General features: G+C 33.7%; 1 protein-coding gene across 1 annotated transcript in view; it reads left to right on the plus strand.

Annotated features, from left to right (window-relative positions):
* The window catches only part of LOC145258153 (cubilin-like), a 409,766-nt gene that overhangs the window by 286,237 nt on the left and 105,395 nt on the right, over positions 1-18,134 (plus strand). The window contains exons 44-45 of the mRNA XM_080115944.1: positions 7,399-7,559; positions 16,157-16,491. Of these exons, the coding sequence (XP_079972070.1) occupies positions 7,399-7,559; positions 16,157-16,491 (496 nt within the window). The remainder of the gene's footprint in view (positions 1-7,398; positions 7,560-16,156; positions 16,492-18,134) is intronic.

Here is an 18,134-nt window from a genome sequence, read left to right on the forward strand (position 1 = left end):
AATAGATGAAATTTGCAACAAACGTTTTTGGTCAATAGATGAAATTTCAACAAACGTTTTTGGTCAATAGATGAAATTAGCAACAAACGTTTTTGGTCAATAGATGAAATTTGCAATAAACGTTTTTGGTCAATAGATGAAGTTTGCAACAAACGTTTTTCGTCAATTGATGAAATTTGCAACAAACGTTTTTGGTCAATAGATGAAATTTGCAACAAACGTTTTTGGTCAATAGATGAAATTTGCAACAAACGTTTCTGGCCAATAGATGAAATTTGCAACAAACGTTTTTGGCCAATAGATGAAATGAGCAACAAATATTTTTGGTCAATAGATGAAGTTTGCAACAAACGTTTTTCGTCAATTGATGAAATTAGCAACAAACGTTTTTGGTCAATAGATGAAATTTGCAACAAACGTTTTTGCTCAATAGATGAAATTTGCAACAAACGTTTTTGCTCAATAGATGAAATTAGCAACAAACGTTTTTGGTCAATAGATGAAATTTGCAACAAACGTTTTTGGTCAATAGATGAAATTTGCAACAAACGTTTCTGGCCAATAGATGAAATTTGCAACAAACGTTTTTGGCCAATAGATGAAATGAGCAACAAATATTTTTGGTCAATGGATGAAGTTTGCAACAAACGTTTTTCGTCAATTGATGAGATTAGCAACAAACGTTTTTGGTCAATAGATGAAATTTGCAACAAACGTTTTTGCTCAATAGATGAAATTAGCAACAAACGTTTTTGGTCAATAGATGAAATTTGCAACAAAAGTTTTTGGTCAATAGATGAAATTTGCAACAAACGTTTTTGGTTAATAGATTAAATTTGCAAAAAATGTTTTTGGTGAATAGTAAATTTGCAACAATCGTTTTTGGTCAATAGATGAAATTTGAAACAAACGTTTTTGGTCAATAGATGAAATTAGCAACAAACGTTTTTGGTCAATAGATGAAATTTCCAATAAACGTTTTTGGTTAATAGATGAAGTTTGCAACAAACGTTTTTCGTCAATTGATGAAATTTGCAACAAACGTTTTTCGTCAATTGATGAAATTAGCAACAAACGTTTTTGCTCAATAGATGAAATTTGTAACATACGTTTTTGCTCAATAGATAAATTAGCAACAAACGTTTTTGGTCAATAGATGAAATTTGCAACAAAAGTTTTTGGTCAATAGATGAAATTTGCAACAAACGTTTTTGCTCAATAGATGAAATTAGCAACAAACGTTTCTGGCCAATAGATGAAATTTGCAAGAAACGCTTTTGGTCAATAGATGAAATTTGCAACAAACGTTTTTGCTCAATAGATGAAATTAGCAACAAACGTTTTTGGTCAATAGATGAAATTTGCAACAAACGTTTTTGCTCAATAGATGAAATTAGCAACAAACGTTTTTGGTCAATAGATGAAATTTGCAACACACATTTTTGGTCAATAGATGAAATTTGCAACAAACGTTTCTGGCCAATAGATGAAATTTGCAACAAACGTTTTTGGCCAATAGATGAAATGAGCAACAAATATTTTTGGTCAATGGATGAAGTTTGCAACAAACGTTTTTCGTCAATTGATGAAATTAGCAACAAACGTTTTTGGTCAATAGATGAAATTTGCAACAAACGTTTTTGCTCAATAGATGAAATTAGCAACAAACGTTTTTGGTCAATAGATGAAATTTGCAACAAAAGTTTTTGGTCAATAGATGAAATTTGCAACAAACGTTTTTGGTTAATAGATTAAATTTGCAAAAAATGTTTTTGGTGAATAGTAAATTTGCAACAAACGTTTTTGGTCAATAGATGAAATTTGAAACAAACGTTTTTGGTCAATAGATGAAATTTGCAACAAACGTTTTTGGTCAATAGATGAAAATTGCAACAAACATTTTTCGTCAATAGATGAAATTTTTCACAAACATTTTTGGTCAATAGATGAAATTTGCAACAAACGTTTTTGGTCAATAGATGAAATTTGCAACAAACGTTTTTGGTCAATAGATGAAATTTGCAACAATCGTTTTTGGCCAATAGATGAAATTTGCAAAAAACGTTTTTGGTTAATAGATGAAATTTGCAACAAACGTTTTTGGTGAATAGATGAAATTTGCAACAAACGTTTTTGGCCAATAGATGAAATTTGCAACAAACGTTTTTGGTCAATAGATAAAGTTTGCAACAAACGTTTTTCGTCAATAAATGAAATTTGCAACAAACGTTTTTGGTTAATCGATGAAATTTGCAACAAACGTTTTTGGTAAATAGATGAAATTTGCAACAAACGTTTTTGGTCAATAGATGAAATTTGCAACAAACGTTTTAAGTCAATAGATGAAATTTGCGACAAACGTTTTTCGTCAATAGATGAAATTTGCAACAAACTTTTTTGACCAATAGATGTAATTTGCAACAAACGCTTTTGGTCAATTGATGAAATTTTCAACACACGTCTTTGGTGAATAGATTAAATTTGCAACAAATGTTTTTGATCAATAGTAAATTTGCAACAAACGTTTTCGGCCAATAGATGAAATTTTCAACAAACGCTTTTGGTCAATAAATGAAATTTGCAACACACGTTTTTGGTCAATAGATGAAATTTGCAAAAAATCTTTTTGGTCAATAGATGAAATTTGCAACAAACGTTTTTGGCCAATAGATGAAATTTGCAACAAACGTTTCTGGCTAATAGATGAAATTTTCAACAAACGTTTTTGGTTTATAGATGAAATTTGCAAAAAATGTTTTTGGTGAATAGTAAATTTGCAACAAACGTTTTTGGTCAATAGATGAAATTTGCAACAATCGTTTTTGGTCAATAGATGAAATTTGCAACACACGTTTTTGGTCAATAGATGAAAGTTGCAACAAACGTTTTTCGTCAATAGATGAAATTTGTAACAAATGTTTTTGGCCAATAGATGAAATTTGCAACACACATTTTTGGTCAATAGATGAAATTTGCAACAAACGTTGTTCGTCAATAGATTAAATTTGCAACAAACGTTTTTGGTCAATAGATGAAATTTGCAACAAACGTTTTTGGTCAATAGATGAAATTTGCAACAAACGTTTTTGGTTAATAGATGAAAATTGCAACAAACGTTTTTGGTCAATAGATGAAATTTGCAACAAACGTTTTTGGTCATTAGATGAAATTTGCAACAAACGTTTTTGGTCAATAGATGAAAGTTGCATCAAACGTTTTTGGCAATAGATGAAATTGGCAACAAACGTTTTTGGTCAATAGATGAAAATTGGAACAAGCGTTTTTGGTCAATAGATGAAATTTGCAACAAACGTTTTCGGTCAATAGATGAAATTTGCAACAAACGTTGCAAATTTCATCTATTGACCAAAAACATGTGTTGCAAATTTAATCTATTGGCCAAAAACGTTTGTTGCAAATTTCATCTATTGATAACAAATGTTTGTTGCAAATTTCATCTATTGACCAAAAACGATTTTGCAAATTTCATCTATTGGCCGAAAACGTTTGTTGCAAATTTCATCTATTGACCAAAAACGTTTGTTGCAAATTTCGTCTATTGGCCAAAAACGTTTGTTGCAAATTTCGTCTATTAGCCAAAAACTTTTGTTGCAAATTTCATCTATTGACCAAAAATGTGCGTTGCAAATTTCATCTATTGGCTAAAAACGTTTGTTGCAAATTTCATCTGTTGGTCAAAAACATTAGTTGCAATTTTCATCCATTGATCAAAAACGACTGTTGCAAATTTCATCTATTGGCCAAAAACGATTGTTGCAAATTTCATCTATTGGCCAAAAACGTTTGTTGCAACTTTCATCTATTAACCAAAAACGTGTGTTGCAAATTTCATCTATTGACCAAAAACGTTTGTTGCAAATTTCATCTATTGACCAAAAACGTTTGTTGCAAATTTACTATTCACCAAAAACATTTTTTGCAAATTTAATCCATTAACCAAAACCCTTTGTTGAAAATTTCATCTATTGACCAAAAACGTTTGTTGCAAATTTCATCTATTAACCGAAAACGTTTGTTGCAAATTTCATCTATTGGCCAGAAACGTTTGTTGCAAATTTCATCAATTGACGAACAACGTTTGTTGAAATTTCATCTATTGACCAAAAACGTTTGTTGCAAATTTTATCTATTGGCAAAAAAACGTTTGTTATAAACTTCATCTATTGACCAAAAGCGTTTGTTGCAAATTTACTATTGACCAAAAACGATTGTTGCAAATTTCACCTATTGACCAAAACGGTTGTTACAAACTTTATCTATTGACCAAAAACGTTTGTTGCAAATTTCATCTATTGACCAAAAACGTTTGTTACAAACTTCATCTATTGACCAAAAACGTTTGTTACAAACTTCATCTATTGACCAAAAACGTTTGTTGAAAATTTCATCTATTGACCAAAACGTTTGTTACAAACTTCATCTATTGACCAAAAACGTTTGTTGAAAATTTCATCTATTGACCAAAACGTTTGTTACAAACTTCATCTATTGACCAAAAACGTTTGTTGCAAATTTCATCTATTGACCAAAAACGATTGTTGCAAATTTCACCTATTGACCAAAATTTTTGTTGCAAACTTCATCTATTGACCAAAAACGTTTGTTGCAAATTTCATCTATTGACCAAAACGTTTGTTACAAACTTCATCTATTGACCAAAAACGTTTGTTGCAAATTTCATCTATTGACCAAAACGTTTGTTACAAACTTCATCTATTGACCAAAAACGTTTGTTGAAAATTTCATCTGTTGACCGAAACGTTTGTTACAAACTTCATCTATTCACCAAAAACGTTTGTGGCAAATTTCATCTATTGGCCAAAACGTTTGTTACAAACTTCATCTATTGACCAAAAACGTTTGTTGCAAATTTCATCTATCGACCAAAAACGATTGTTGCAAATTTCACCTATTGACCAAAACGTTTGTTGCAAATTTCATCTATTGCCCAAAAACGATTGTTGGAAATTTCACCTATTGACAAAAACGTTTGTTACAAACTTCATCTATTGACCAAAAACTTTTGTTGCAAATTTCATCTATTGACCAAAAACGTTTGTTACAAACTTCATTTATTGACCAAAGACGTTTGTTGCAAATTTCATTTATTGACCAAAAACGTTTGTTACAAACTTCATCTATTGACCAAAACGTTTGTTACAAACTTCATCTATTGACCAAAAACGTTCGTTGCAAATTTCATCTATTGACCAAAACGTTTGTTACAAACTTCATCTATTGACCAAAACGTTTGTTGCAAATTTCATCTATTGACCAAAAACGTTTGTTACAAACTTCATCTATTGACCAAAACGTTTGTTGCAAATTTCATCTATTGACCAAAACGTTTGTTACAAACTTCATCTATTGACCAAAAACGTTTGTTGCAAATTTCATCTATTGACCAAAACGTTTGTTACAAACTTCAACTATTGACCAAAAACGTTTGTTGCAAATTTCATCTATTGACCAAAAACAATTGTTGCAAATTACACCTATTGACCAAAACGTTTGTTGCAAATTACATCTATTGCCAAAAACGTGTGTTGAAAATTTCATCTATTGACCAAAAACGATTGTTGCAAATTTCACCTATTGACCAAAACGTTTGTTACAAACTTCATCTATTGACCAAAAACTTTAGTTGCAAATTTCATCTATTGACCAAAAACGATTGTTGCAAATTTCATTTATTGACTAAAACGTTTGTTACAAACTTCATCTATTGACCAAAAACGTTTGTTGAAAATTTCATCTATTGACCAAAACGTTTGTTACAAACTTCATCTATTGACCAAAACGTTTGTTGCAAACTTCATCTATTGACCAAAAACGTTTGTTGCAAATTTCATCTATTGACCAAAACGTTTGTTACAAACTTCATCTATTGACCAAAAACGTTTGTTGCAAATTTCATCTATTGACCAAAACGTTTGTTACAAACTTCATCTATTGACCAAAAACGTTTGTTGCAAATTTCATCTCTTGGCCAAAAACGATTGTTACAAACTTCATCTATTGACCAAAAACGTTTGTTACAAATTTCATCTATTGGCCAAAAACGTTTGTTGCAAATTTCATCTACTCGCCAAAGACGATGCCCTTTCATTTAATCTATTGACCAGATGTTTTTTCTTTTAATTCATTAATTGGTTAAAAGGGATAAAATTAACTTTAATCTATGGTCTAAAATTTAATTAAATAAATTGATCACGTGGTGAAAGGAATAAAGTAACTTACACAAACAGGTGCGCCTCTCTCTTTTGTCGGATGGCGGAATGTGGGAGGGAAAGAGAAAGAAAAAAATCCTCATTTGTAGGAGGCTCGGTTATACACATGTGGCATTGATTTGTATAAGAAGGCAGAAATTGTTATGAAAAGGACGAGTTGAAAGCACAACGGCAGTTCTTGTTTCGACAGCAGAGAGAGAGAGAGAGAGAGACACACACACACACACACAGAGACAGAGAGACAGAGAGAGCAAATTATATTTCTGTTGAAAAAAAACAATAGTATTCCATTTCATTTCTTGGCAAAAAACGTTAGTCTTCCATTTCATCTATTGGCCAAACACGTTGTTCTCTCTCCTCATCTATTGGCTAAAAACTATACTTTTTATTTCATTTGTTACACAAAAACGTTAGTCTCTCGTGTTATCTGTTGGTCAAAATCGTTAGTCTCTTATTTCATCTGTTCTTCAAAAAACGTTTGTCTCTCTTTTCATCTATTGGCTAAAAACGTTAGTTTATCATTTCATTTATTGGTCAATAACGCTTGTCTCCAACTTCATCCATTGCCATGACGTTAATATCTCATTTCATCTTTTGGCCAAAAACGATAGTCTTTCATTTCATCTTTTGGCCCAAAACGATAGTCTTTCATTTCATCTTTTGGCCCAAAACGATAGTCTTTCATTTCATCTTTTGGCAAAAAACGATAGTCTTTCATTTCATCTATTGCCAGAACATTTGTATCTCATTTCATCTATTGGCCAAAAATGTGCTAAATTTACTGGCCCAAAACGATAATCTTTCATTACACCTATTGGCTAAAAGCGTTTTTCACTCATTTCCTTAATTGGCCAAAAACATTTGTCTCTCATTTCATCTATTGCTTAAAAACGTTAATCTCTTGGCCCAAACCGTTTGTTTCTAATTTTATCTATTGGCCAAAAACATTTCAATTATTGCCCAAAACTAATTTCAATTATTGCCCAAAACTTCTGTTTTTTATTCCCTTTATTGGCCAAAAGGTCAACCTCTTATTTCGTTTATCAGCCAAAATGTCTGCTTCTCATTTGACCAACATCCGCCACAACAGAATTTTTTATTGGTCCTAAATGCTTTATTTCTAATAATGTTTCTAAATTTTCTTCAGTTTGTGGAGGAGAAGTGACCGCCAACCCTACGCTGGTAATAGATAGCAGGTACGCTGACGATGATTGTGAATGGGTCATCCACTCGGATGATTATAGACGCTTACAACTGCAACTTATATTTCCTTACTACCGTGCGCATTGTAACGTCGGTTACTTACAGGTTTGTATTTTTCATCTATTTTTATTAAAAGATCTTTTCCTTCCTTTTCTAACTCCATTTTCACGTAAACTCTTTATCATCTGCAGCAGAAAATGGCATACACTGCCTTTTTCACGCTGGCATTCATTTGTTAATCGACATCAAAGACTAGAGTGGAGTGGGCTGTGATCAAACCGTTATAACTGTAAACCAGTAACCGGGCAACGCCGCGTAGAAAGAATTTATTGTCTATTTATCTGTCAATCTGTCTATCTATCTGGCTAGGAGTAATTGAACAACGGAGACTTGAGTCATGAGAAAGCAAAGAGTTTAAACAAGCATACAGGGGTCAGGTTGACAAGGGGTCAAGTTGACAATCAATCAAACTAGGTGACTGGAAAGTTGCATTGTAATTCTTCCAAGGCAGGAGATAACAATCCGATGTAAACATGTCTCCTCAGTTTCTCCTTTTGTTGGATGAGATATTTTTGCTTTACAATATTCTATTTTATTTATGCTTTAGTTTTCTTCACAAATGAATTTAACACTTGGATTGAATCATGAAAATTATTTATTATAAAAAAATATTTAAAAAAATCTTTACCAGATTGATAAAATCAAATATTTGCCGGGAATCTCATCCAACAAAAGGAGAAACTGAGGAGACATATTTACATCGGATTCTTACCTCCTGCGTTGAAAGAATTGCAATACACTTTGAACCTATTTACTTCCCAGCCGCCAAAATCTTCCATTTCAGGATTTAGCATACATTTTGGATCCGAAGCTCAATATCCTTTTTTATTCTGCATCAATATCTGATTTCTCTTATTCTATGTAGCTAAAATGATTTAAAAACTTTAAAAACTTTTAACTTTTCTATGCGTATGACCTTTAGCAAATAAGGTGCAAACCATTTATAATATTTGCTGATATTTTCCTCTGAGGGGATGGATAAACATCGAAAACTCATTCATGGGTTAAGGAAATATTTTTATTAAACTGTATACTTAGTTTTGCATACAATAAAAATTCTATATTTGAAATTTAACCGTTTCAAATCATAAAATTTAAATTCCTAAATTATGGTTTATTTGCTCTGTCTGGTATATTGAGCAATTTTATTTAGCTGGGATTGTCTAATATAAAATATTACATCCAAAATATTTTGTAAAACCGAAAATTGTTGGATTTGCATACCAGTAGATTTATTGCATTTCATTATTCTGAAATATATATATACAGTAGCGTCCAAAAGTTAAGGGCTAGTAAAACCTCAGCAAGTTTAACCATATATTTGAAACAAATACACACGAACAACAAAAAATTACTTCACAATTATATAGATAACATGTATATCTTAAAGGGGTCATAATTTCGTTAGCCTACACTAAGTATTTTTTGAATAACTACCATTTTAAATAAAATTGTTCAAAATTTGTGTGTCCAAAAGTTAAGGGCTAACACGATTGCGCCTTTTGACCTTGCTGTGAATGGCTGAAATTACCAACTAACTAGTATTTGGTAAACAAACCCTTGCTATTTATGACTTATTGACACCTCTTGGCACAGGAATCCACCAACTTCTTGCAAAACGCTGGCGTTATCGCACTCCATTCAGCATGTAAGCACTGCCAGAGTTCTTCTTGATTTTTTGGGAACTGAAATTGAGCACGTTCACCAACTATTTTCCAGATATTCTCAATAGGATTAAGATCTGGACTCTGAGGGGGCCAACGCATCGTTTCAACTTCTTCCTCGTCTAAAAATGTTTTTACTTTCTTAGCAGTGTGACAAGGAACGTTATCCTGCATGAAAATTGCAGGTTGATAGAGCGACGACCGAAGACTAGGAACTGCATGCTGCCGTAGAATCTGCTTATAAACTTTTGCATTCATTCCACCTTGCAGACGAATCAGTAGTCCACAGCCTGCAGCTGACATAACGCCCCAAACCATTACACTTCCTCCTCCAAATTTCACAGTTTTTTTCACGCACTTAACCTCCAATCTCTCACCAGTTTTTCGCCGGACATACGTGTTGCCATCAGATCCGATAACGTTAAACTTCGATTCATCACTAAAGTGCACACGGGACCAGTTTTCGGTTGTCCACACAACGTGTTCTTGGGCAAAAGCGAGGCGGAGTTTCTGATTCTTTTTGGAGATAAGAGGCTTCCTTGCTTGCACTCGAGATTGCAATCCAGAAGCGTGCAACCGGCGTGTAATAGTTTGCCGAGACGCTTGAACAATAGACCTTTGCTTTAGTTCTCGAGATATTTTAGCAGCAGTGTTAAATCTGTCTTTAAGTGACATTTTGACAATAAGACGATCCTGTTGAGCAGTTGTGATTCGAGGTCTACCAGATTTTGGGGCAGCTGCCACTGATCCTGACTGCTTGAAATGTGCCACAATACGCTTTACTACACTAGGAGACCTTCCTACGGTGTCAACAATCTCAGAAGTTTTCTTGCCATTACTATGAAGATGAATAATTAGCTGTTTTTCTTCGACAGAAACGGGACGACGTTGTTTTGCTGCCATGTTGTACTAGTGCGATACAAACACTCATTTCTTTTACTCAATTACAATAATTTTAATGTTCTTTAGTAAAAATTTGAAGTAGGATTATTCATAGTACCTGTCTGACACCTATACAGTACCTTACTGTTATAATAATTAAAGATTATACCGCCTAGCCCTTAACTTTTGGACCCCGAGAATTTAGACAAACTTTTGTGTTATTGGTCATAACTTTAAAAATATCCAACGGATGCTTATTAAATTTAGGCGAGACATGAGTGATGAGTATATCTATAAGTATATATGCATATTAAGTATTTTAAATGAACGGTTTTTCTTAAAAAGTACTTAAACTTGTCTTGAAACTACTAGCCCTTAACTTTTGGACGCTACTGTATATATATATATATATATATATATATATATATATATATATACCAAACAGCATATAACATATATAACAATATAACTATGTATATATATATATATATATATATATATATATATATATATATATATATATATATATATTATTCGCACATATTTTATTGAAGAGGATCTTCGTTCTTCTTTTTATGATTTTCTTTCGAATTTTTCTTGTTTTCGTACAAGTATTTTTGTTGTGGGATCCAAAGTTCTTATAAAGTCCCCTAGTTTACCGAACGTTTTCGGTCTCGATTGACCATCGTCGGGGTTGTTCTTCCTATGCATCCTACTTATTGATTGATTTGTTCTCTGTCGTTTTACTGTTTTTATTACTAATTTACTATGTGTAGTTTCGCCTAAAACGTTCGGTAAACTAGGGGACTTTGTAAGAACTTTGGATCCCGCAACAAAAATACTTGTACGAAAACAAGAAAAATTCGAAAGAAAGATCATAAAAAGAAGAACGAAGATCCTCTTCAATAAAATATGCGCGAATAATAAAATTCTGCCTAAATATACAAAACTCAAAGGACATATATATATATATATATATATATATATATATATATATATATATATATAACACGGAGAGTTAGAAGAAGAGAGTAAATTCAATTTTATAAGGGGAGACTTATTGGGATAATATAAAACTTAACAAATTTCAATAGAGCTTATATAGGAGACAATAGGAATGGAAAATGAATTCACACAGACTATATATTGGTAAATATAGAATGAATCATTTATTTAAAAAGGATATGCATGCATTTAGTTGGAGGATAAAGAGGACTCTTTATACGGAGGTATATAGATTTTGTGAATCAATTGTCCACTCCTATTGTCTCATATATTTGTTGGATTTGTGTAGGCCTTTAGACGACCCATGTAAATTATGCCTTCATGAAAAATTTGCTATCCTGTACTTTAAAGAACCCCAAAATATATTAAACTGTAGAAGAGAAATAGCAAATAACCGCGTTCACAAAATAAAACTTACTCTAGGATAGCGATATAAAAAATAGCTTTAAAACTAACAAAAACAATAGAACATAAACAAATAAATAAATTAAATAAACATAAATATACATAAACGATCACACATATATGTATGTATATATATGTGCATATATGTGTGTACACATACGTATATTTATATATATATAAAAAAAAGGAAAATGTCTGCCTTAAACCACTAACCTAGTTCTAAAACAGATCCTTTGTTTGATAAAATGCATGCCCATTGGCTGATAGGAAGGGGCGCGGTGGATACTAGAAAGCTGATTGGCATACTAAAATCCTCAACACAAGAGGACCATATAAAAACGAGAAACAACCACTGAATTCGCGCATAAACCTGACGAATCCTAGAGTGGATGAAACGCCAAATATTCAGTGTAGCTTAATCGCCATATATATTTTATAAATTACTATATATATATGTATATATATATATATATATATATATATATATTAAGTTATAAAATATATATGAGGATTAAGCTACACTGAATATTCCGCGTTTCATCCACTCTAGGACTATTCAGGCTTATGTGCGAATTTTGTGGTTGTCTGTCGTTTTTATATATGCACCTTCTATTGAGATTTAAGTTAGCCAATCAGCTTTCTAGTATCCACCGTGCACTTCCTATCAGCCAATGAACATGCACTTATCGGACAAAGACCTATTTGACCTCTGGTTGACCTGTTCCTTTGTGTGTGCTCTATTTAGACTGGGTATCTAGTTTCTTGACCTGTTTTAAATCTAGGTTAGTTTTTTTTATGTTGGTTTGTATATACATATATATATATATGTACATACATATATGAACATATATATATATATACATATATATATATATATATATATATATATACATATATGTGTGATCATTTATGTATATTCATGTTCATTTAATTTATTTATTTGTTTATTTTCTATTGTTTTTGTTAGTTTTAAAACTATTTTGTATCGCTATCCTAGAGTAAATTTTATCTTGTGAACACAGTTGTTTACTATTTCTCTTCTACAGTTTAAAAGATGTTGGGGTTCTTTAAAGTACAGGATAGCAAATTTTTCATGAACGCATAATCTACATGGGTCGTCTAGGTCTCTACACGTGGTAGCTTGTCTTATTATTTTCCATTCGACTACCGGTGAATGTCAGCTTTCCTTGAGTTCCCAGTATTTATTTGCTAGCGTTGTTTTCTTTTTTTAATTATATTTTCACCCCAAACAAGGTGCATTGCCACTTTGGTGTAGGGGGCTACTATCAGGGGCAGCAACTACTGGGGCGCTATGTTGGGATTTGGGCAGCGAGATGTTGGTTCACGTTGCACTTGAACTTATGCATGTCAGTACAGTTGGGGAAGCAGGAACTTGGAATGGAATTCCAGAGTCTAGCGGTTCTGGGGAAGAAACTACTGGAGTAGAAAGATCTTTTGCATCTAGGGATCTCTACTGTATGGAGGTGGGATTTAGCTGCCTGTCGGGTTTATTGAGGGTGTTTACGTCGTGGGGGCACAAGTGTCTGCAGTTCGTCAGAGCATTCACCATTAAAGTACTTGTAGAACAGGCAGAGGAATGCAACGTTTCGTCGATGGGACAGAGGCTGAAGCTTAGATGCCAGTTCAGGACCTATCAGATTGGCGACTCTTTTTTTAACTTTGTCTAGGAGCAAGAGACTAGTAGCAGATGCACCAGCCCAAATGTGACAACAATACTCCATACATGGGCGAATGGTGGCCTTGTAGAGGTACAGGATACTTTCAGGTGTCAGTAGTTTTCTAGCACGCTAGAGAGAGCCTACCTTTTTAGCAGCGGCCCTGGCAATGTTTTCAATATAATTGTTCCAACTCATGTTTCCTGTGAACGTTAGGCCAAGCAGTTTGAAAGATGTACTCTCAGACAGGGAGTCACTGGCGATTGCTATTGGTGGCAGAGAAGGTTTCTTGTAATTATTGAAGGAAACCAGTTTAGTCTTGGCAGCATTGAATGTGACCATCCATTTATGTCCCCATTCCACTACAGATTGGAGATCATCCTCTAGTGTTTTTGCCATTTCTTTAGATATGTGTTCATTTGTTTTCCTGTCATGCCTGTTATAGAGTGTAGTGTTATCAGCATATATACCCATCTCAGAGGCAGTTTTGTCGGGAGGTCATTAATAAATATTAGGAACAATAGAGGTCCAAGGATAGACCCCTGAGGCACTCCCGCATTTATATCCCACTGTTTAGACATACGACCGTCGAGGACAACCTAGATTTTTCTCTTATCTAAGAAAGACCTAATTATGTTAAGTATTCTACCAGTGATACCGTATGATCTAATTTTCCTGAGGAGACCCTCATGCCATACCCTGTCAAAAGCTTTAGATATATCTAGAGCTACCGCTCTGCCCTCCCCCACTTTGTCCAGTGAATGGTATATACCTTCAGAGATTACAGTGAGGATGTCAGCTGTGGAATGGGCTTGTCTAAATCCATATTGTTTGTCAGTCAGAAGTTTAGCATCTGTAAGGTGCCGGACTAGAGCCTGGTTAATTATGGTCTCAAATATTTTGGCGAAAAGAGGGAGGAGGCTAATCGGACGATAATTTGATGGGTCAGTTCTTTCGCCAGAATTCTTGAATATTGGTACCACAGAAGCAGTTTTCCAACAGCCCGGAAAGCATGATTCATTAAGGCATTTGTTGTAGATTTTGAAGAGAACTGGGGCTACTTCGGCTGAGCACTTTTTTAATAGCACAGCTGGGATGAGATCAGGTCCACATGCTTTTGAAGTGTCAAGGTTTTTTATGATAGCGTGTACCTGAGCAGGGGTGATTTTTAGATCGTCTAGCGTGGCGTCTGTCCGCAAAGGAAAGTCAGACAGGGGGTGGTTGGTAGGGTCCAGTGTGAAGTTTGAGGCAAACCGGCTGGCAAGAATATTAGCCTTGTTAGTTGCTGAGCAAACAACCTCGTGATTGTTGGTTAGCGGGGAATTGTTGATTGCCCATTATTTACTACACTGTTGTAGATTTTCCAGAAGTCACGATTTCCTAATTTTTGTGCTTCGATGTGTTTTTTAGTGGTTTCAGTAAATTCTCTCTTAGCTGTCGCTATTTCTTTCTTAACGTTACTTCTAGCTTCTATATACTTCTGTTTGTTTGAACTGGACTTATGTTGGTTAAACCTGCGGTATGCATGCTGTCTTTGAGCAATGGCAGTTGCGCAAGTCAAAGTAAACCATTGGGGAGAGTGGGGCTTGCTATAAAATTTCCGCATGGGAACATGTGCTTCCATTGCTGTTTTGAACCATTCAGTGGTCTCATTTGCGCACTGTTCAGCAGGAAGAGAAAAAATATTTCCCCATGGGGCATCTCTGATAAGATCTCTGATGGCTTCCCAGCGTTTTTTATTATCGTTGAATGTACTTTTGTGGTCATAATCGCCATATATATTGTATAACTTACTAACTAGCTCTACCTACGTATTGAGCACTTTTGAAATGAATACTTAAAGTTTACGCATAAATTTATACTTTCGTATATTAATTTTATGTGAGTAAATGAAGTAGTTATATATATATATATATATATATATATATATATATAAAACTCATTAGATGGAGAAAATTGCCTCCCTTATCAGATGATGATAAACAGTTTACATTATGGTCACTACACAATCATGACAATGTTTCGGTCCTTGAAATTGAACCTGATTCAAGGAGTAAAGTTTTCAAAAAGAAGGAACATCTGATGAGGTAATTTTATTTATTGCGGACTATTATCCTCATCTTTTCTTAGTTGTTTCATGACGTTTCGGCCAACTATTCCCTGCCCTTGGCGCAGTTCATACACGTTAAATCGCTACGGTTCCAGGTAAGAATTGTCTGAAGAAAAGATGAGGATAATAGTCCGCAACAAATAAAAGTTAATAAATAATACTCATCTCAGTAATGAATTCCAATTAAATAATATATCTGATGAGGTCATTAGTTATTTATAACTGACTGACCGAAATGAATAATTGGCCGAAACGTTGTGATAATAGTCCACATCCCTCGTCCCCCCTCGCCAATCTTTCACGAGAAACACCCATCTGGCTGAAACTACTGTCAATAATTTTCCTCACTCTTTATCTGTGCCTAAATCCAAACGTAGATTCCATGAGCAAAGCTTCTTTCTTAGACCTGCACGCCAGTGGAACTCTGCCGCTTGCCTGTTTCCCACCTGACTACAACTTGGACGTTTTCAAGTCCAACATAAACAAACTCCTGATAAACCGCCCCCTTAAGTAAGACACTCTAACTAAACACCCAATACGAATGATTATTACAATACTATCTCATTGATTACTGTACACGCAATAACCCTTATCCCTGAGTGGCCTTCGGGCCTTGATAAGTGGTGAACCCCATGTAAAAAAAGAAAATAAATAAAAATAATTCAAAAAATAAATTATACAAATACTCATCTCAAAAAAAAAAAAAGAAAAAAATTCCAAATTAATTCAATAATAAATAAACGTATATCTTGCTCATTTTTATTGAACACTATTATATAAACATCGTTACATTCGTTGGTTTTCATTTTGGAATATCTCTAACCTGGAATAAAGAATTTATATATGTGTATGTGTGTGCGCTGTTGAAATTAAAAATATGCCGCATTAACTTTTTTTCAGATTAATAATGGCCGTACTTCTACATCACCACCAATGTTCAACTCCACTCGGGAAAGTTGCGAAACTAGCAGTCTCTTTCACCACAGAAACAAACTAACTTCATCAGGCTCGTTTCTCTACATTCGATTAAGGAAACGATTGGGTCCTTCTATCCAAATAATTGTGAGCCAGATGAGTTTGGACTGTGGCGGCCATATTTTTCTAAATAATGAAATTACAAGTGGTTATATTCAATTTGATGGATACTCGCACGAATGCGTTTGGATAATTACAGCCCCGAGTTTCAAACGGTTGGAGATTAATTTGGAAAATGTTAAAATATATGAATCTCCAAGGTATGGAATTTATTTATTTCTGTTTGATCGAATATTTCGTTTTTTTTTTGTTTTTTTTTGTTTTTTTTTTTCGTTTTCTTTTTACGTTTATTTTCTTTCTTTCTTCTAAAGCGTTTTTGAATTGGAATACACCTTACTAAAGCCTGATTGTCACAGCTGGTGAATTTTATAAATGCATTCCGGGCGTGAGGACACTTTAGAAGGACGATATGCAATACAATTCTATTTTAAACTTTAAAAACATGTCACAGAAACGTATGGAATGCTTCAGACTGCTTTTGGACCATCTTGCATGAATCGAGTATCAGTTTTTGAGTGGAATAAGAGATTTACGGAAGGCAGGGAGTCTGTGAAGGATTATAAGATGTGTGGGAGGAGTAAGTCAGAAGAGCAGAGTTGATTGGCCAAATAAAGAATTTCATCGATAAGGACTGTCGTGTATCGATAAAGACAATAGGTGCACAATTTGATATCAGTGTGGGAACTGTGCACAAGTATTCACAAGGAACTGAAGATGTGGAAGATTTGTGTGAATAAACACAAGTCTTCCACAACTCCATTCTTGTCAGAGACAAGATAGACCTCAAGACAATTCCTCATTCTCCCTATAGTCCAGACTTTGCTCCCTGTTACTTTTAGTCATTCCCTAAGCTGAAGGAAAACTTTGGGGCGACAATTTTATCGTTACACTATATATATATATTGTCGTGGGGTAAGGAAACTTGGTTGTGCAGACCAAGCTTTACTCAACTTAAACCCAAGGTGCAGCCTGCAATACAAAAGAACATAACGCTCCTGAGACATATTGTAAAGACAGTGACATATGAACAATGTACATATACAACAATAAATAAATAGTGAGGTAAAGTAAGTAATGAAAGCGAGACACCCATATGTCTGCACCGATGCTGAGCTTGTTTCCCGCCAGTCTCCAAAACATAAACAAATATGAAAACGCTCGCTCGCGAAGTGTGAAAATGTCACAATAACAACAAAGTTAACCTACAAAACCAATATAACATATATATATATATATATATATATATATATATATATATATATATATATATATATATATATATATATATATGTATGTATAATGTACTAGCAGACCGCCCGGCATTGCGCGGTCATAAAATACGCTTAAATATGATATTTTGATTCATACACATTTCGTATTTATCATTCCAATATATAGTAATGATTTAAAAAGTTAAAAAAAAAAAAAGATGACTCGTGCGCCACCACCGAGAATCGAAACCAAAATGTTTAGCTTACGATTTACTTTTTCCTTTGACATTAATGTCTGAGCTATGAAGACATGTTTGCTGCCAGGCTAAAAATTAAAACATGAACCAATAGTTATTATGTTACGCATGCATATACATTATGCCGTCGTTTGACCTTCACCTGGCAAATTCCTTTTTTTTAATTTTTACACTTTTGCACCGATTTTCCCGGCTACAATCCAAATATAAAGTTATGCATGGGTTCGAATACCCTGTATATTAAGTTTCATGTATGTAGACCAAAAACTGACAGAAGTTTGGTGGGCAAAATATTTTTAACAGATATATATATATGCATAAATAATATACATAGAAAGAGGTTTGTATTTTCTATAACCTTTTTATGCAAATATT

This window comes from Euprymna scolopes, chromosome 33 (genome assembly GCF_053919585.1).
Source record: "Euprymna scolopes isolate OS-2025 chromosome 33, ASM5391958v1, whole genome shotgun sequence".
NCBI lineage: Eukaryota > Metazoa > Mollusca > Cephalopoda > Sepiida > Sepiolidae > Euprymna > Euprymna scolopes.